The sequence below is a fragment of the Mandrillus leucophaeus genome, unplaced genomic scaffold, assembly GCF_000951045.1.
Source record: "Mandrillus leucophaeus isolate KB7577 unplaced genomic scaffold, Mleu.le_1.0 Scaffold67, whole genome shotgun sequence".
In the NCBI taxonomy this organism is placed as follows: domain Eukaryota; kingdom Metazoa; phylum Chordata; class Mammalia; order Primates; family Cercopithecidae; genus Mandrillus; species Mandrillus leucophaeus.
The window spans coordinates 5,102,908-5,106,566 of record NW_012107252.1 but is presented as its reverse complement, the minus strand read 5'-3'; the positions used below and the strand labels follow the sequence as shown (position 1 = coordinate 5,106,566).

Below are 3,659 nucleotides of genomic sequence, written 5' to 3'. Positions count from 1 at the left end.
TGTTGGTCAGGCTGGTCTCAAACTCCCGACCTCAGGTGATCCACCCACCTTGGCCTCCCAAAGTGCTGGGATTACAGGCGTGAGCCACCACACCCAGCCAAAAATATTTTAAAAATCAGGATTGAGCCCAGGAGTTCAAGGCTGCAGTGGGCCACAATTGTGCCACTACACTAGAGCCTCGGTGACAGAGACCTCAATTCAAAAAATAAATAAATAATAGAAATCTCAACAGTCTTCTAGGCCTTCCAATCATCAGTTCCTAAAAATTCCAGCATTGTTTTATGCTATCACCTCTACCGCCAGGTCTCCCTTACTTTTAGTTGCTGTCAATACAAAACTTCTTTAGGTTTTTCCAGCAGCATCTTCCAGTTTCAAGACTTTTCCCTAAGCTGTCCAATTTGTATGGAATGCTGTTCCCACTCTTACCTCCTTTAACTAATTAATCCCTATTCATCTTTCAATCTTAGCTGATTAAATAAGTAGGCTACTCACCCTGCACTTCTCATAACACTTCTTCCAACTGTAATTAAACTAATTATGCAATTACTTAGTCTGTCTCCTCAAGTAAGCTGTAGGGACTTCTATGTCTTGGTTATAGCTATATCCCCAGGGCCTAGCATCATGCCTAACCCATAAGTACCCAATAAATACTTCTTGAAAGAAGAGCAACAGTTTGGGAAAGTAAAATGAGTTTCATGTGACTGGAGTTTAGAGAGATTTGCCAAAAACCTTCCTAAAACCTGTTTATCAGTGGCCTCTGGTGGCCACCAATAAAAAGTGCATAAGATAGGGCCTTAGGGGCCAAGTGACAAGGTCTGGGCTGGACTCTGCCTCCTGCAGGTCACCTATGCACACTGACCATAGTGTCTGATGGAAAAAGCCCCTGTCCCCACCTTTTGTGATTTTGCAAGCTGGGATTCCCTAACTTCTGAATGTAAGTCGTTTGGACTCTTCATATTGCTAAACCTAGGCACTGATCAGGACAGGGGGATGGAAACTCAGGGCCCAGGTCCAGCACTGCCTTGAAACCAATAGGACAATCATTGCCCTGATTGCTCACTCCTGAGGCATTCTTGAAAAGACTCTAGGGAAGCACTGCAGTGCTTAAGATTTGCCAGTAGATGGCGCTACTTCCTAACGTGCCTAATGCAAGGATAAGGAATTACTCAGCCTCTTGACAGGTTCCTCCAGAACGAATATTTGGGCTTCAAGGGCAGGTCACATCCAGCAGCCCTAGGTCTGTCATCCCTGAGGGAAACAGCCTCCATCTCAGGCCTGACCAGGCAAATAAGACAAGCAAGCAATATGGATGCTCCAATGGCTTTATTAACTCCCTCTTTCCACTGTGGCAGGACTTCATTAGCTGGAGAGCTGGAAGGGAGGCCAAGAAGCTGTGGTCTCAGTATGGGTCATTAAAGGGGTACAGAGGATGCCCTGCATCCCTTGGGACTCTCTTCCCATCCACCTGGAAAGAGAGACAGATAGATTACTGCATCAGCAGGAGTTGCCATTCCAAAGACTCCAGGCATCTTCCCCAAATCTTCCTAAACAAACTAATCTGTGTACAACATTATATCAGATGGCAGTGGCCAGGATCCCCATCTCAGAGAACATCACAGTATCAACAGCATTCTAGCACCAAACCCATAGCCTGATACGTAGCTGCCCCTGCCCCTAAGAGTGTGCAGTCTCAACTGAGATCAAGAGGCCAGGAACCATTTATTTCCCTAAGCACAGCAGACTTCCCTCCCAACCCAACCCCTCGAGTGAGGTCAACAATGCCTTCTGGGCTCTCCTCATATCATTTACTGAGAATCTACTACATGTCAGGAGCTGGGCTCACTTTACACATAGGAAGCTGAGGCTTGGAGAACTTTAATAACTTGCTCTAGGTTACAAGATATCAAGAAGCAGCACTGAGACTCACAGGTTATATGCCTTATCCCTGAGCCATACTACTTCCCTGAGCTCAATAAAGAGAAATGAGAGCACTATGTCCAGCATAGCAATCCCACCCACAACATTGTGTCCCTCTCACAACCAGCAAGCCTGAGGTCACACCTGGGCCAGAATCCCACCCCAAATCTCACATTCGCCAAGTCTAGGGGGCTGATACATCCTCACCATAAGCATAGGCACAATATATCGCCAATTTTTGTTCAGGGCATTTAGCTGCTTCATCTCTTCTGGGCTAAAGGTGAAGTCAAACACCTGAGGATGGAGAGTGGGGTTCAGGAACAACAGCTTTGTGAGCAGAAGCTGGGGTTCCACAACACTGCCTTTTTTCCCAGGTAGAGTCAGGGCCAAGAAAATGTCCCAAAGAGCTAAAGAAGATAGAACCCATTACCAAGTACCTTGATGTTCTGAAGGATTCGAGAAGGAGTGATACTTTTGGGGATGCAGATCACTTTCCGCTGGACCTGCCACCTAAGTTGGGGGATTAGATAGATGAGGAAAAGGAGTCAGTATTCATAAGCATTATTTTGTTCTCCATGCAGCCTTCCCTAAGCTCCTAGAGCACCTGAGCCCTGCTGAAATGGGGAATATGCCTACAGTGGCCTCCCTCCAGATCACAGGGCAAGATCCTCAGCCTCACTCAGACACTGAAACAAGAAATCCCTTAACTCTTGCCTCCCAACCCAGGGCCCTCTCCCTAAGACTGCCCCGTACCTGAGCAAGATCTGAGCTGGAGATCGGCCATACTTTTCAGCCAATGCCAGGACTACTGGTTCCTCCAGCAGGACAGGCTCATCAGGATCACGCCACGCACGATCAGAGGAGCCCAAAGGGCTATAAGCAGTTACCTCCAGGCCACGTGCTTGGCAGTGGGCAATTAGCTCGTTCTGAGCCAAGTATGGGTGGCATTCCACCTGAGCCAAAGAATAACCCATCACCATGAAGTGGTCACACCCAGCTTGCTTGGCCATCCCAGACATGCATGTCTGGACCAATCCCCTATTGCTGACTCCCCCACTCCCCTTCAGCCTGTTTTTCTCACCATTTTCCATTGGCAATTTCATTCTCTCCCACTGCTTCAATGCCCACCTTTAGGCAGAGGACTTCTGCACCAACACTCTGACAACTTGCTAGCCATCTCCCTTAAGCAGATCCATTGTTTGCTCACTCATGCTCTTGAGCACACAACCCCTAAACCACTCATCTGCTTGCTGTCCTTACCTGCAAGACAGCTGGACGCACGGAGGCCACACTAAGTATGTCATCGATCTGCCGACTATTGAAGTTGGACAGGCCCAGCGCCCGCACCAGCCCCTTAGCCACCAGTGCCTCCAGAGCCTTCCAAGTCTCCTTATAGTGGGTGGAGTCGTAGCATATGGTCCCATCAGCATTCTTCGGGAAGGGGTTGTCTCCCCGCCTGAGTGAGAGACAGCCGCACCAAGTGTGGACACAAATGCCAGGCTTCTGCCCTACCTGACCATCCAGCCACTCTGTGTCCCAAACTCCAATCCCAGAGAGGACAAAGGGCCAAGAATTTTTAAAAAGCCATGCTTTTTCTTTTTTCTTTTTTTTTTTTGAGACACAGTCTCACTCTGTCGCCCAGGCTGGAGTGCAGCAGCGCGATCTTGGCTCACTGCAAGCTCCGCCTCCCGGGTTCACGCCATTCTCCTGCCTCAGCCTCCTGAGTAGCTGGGACTACAAGC

The 3,659-nt window shown here is 48.6% G+C and overlaps 1 protein-coding gene across 4 annotated transcripts in view; it reads right to left on the bottom strand.

Annotated features, from left to right (window-relative positions):
* Positions 1 to 1,306: 1,306 nt before the first annotated feature.
* The window catches only part of AKR1A1 (aldo-keto reductase family 1, member A1 (aldehyde reductase)), a 26,229-nt gene continuing 23,876 nt past the window's right edge, over positions 1,307 to 3,659 (bottom strand). For all 4 annotated transcript variants that reach the window (XM_012001892.1, XM_012001894.1, XM_012001893.1 and 1 more), the window contains 5 exons: positions 3,178 to 3,373; positions 2,671 to 2,870; positions 2,355 to 2,427; positions 2,125 to 2,211; positions 1,307 to 1,465 (listed from right to left, as the gene is read on the bottom strand). In XM_012001892.1, coding sequence (XP_011857282.1) covers positions 1,400 to 1,465; positions 2,125 to 2,211; positions 2,355 to 2,427; positions 2,671 to 2,870; positions 3,178 to 3,373 — 622 coding nt within the window. In that variant the 3' untranslated portion in view covers positions 1,307 to 1,399. The remainder of the gene's footprint in view (positions 1,466 to 2,124; positions 2,212 to 2,354; positions 2,428 to 2,670; positions 2,871 to 3,177; positions 3,374 to 3,659) is intronic.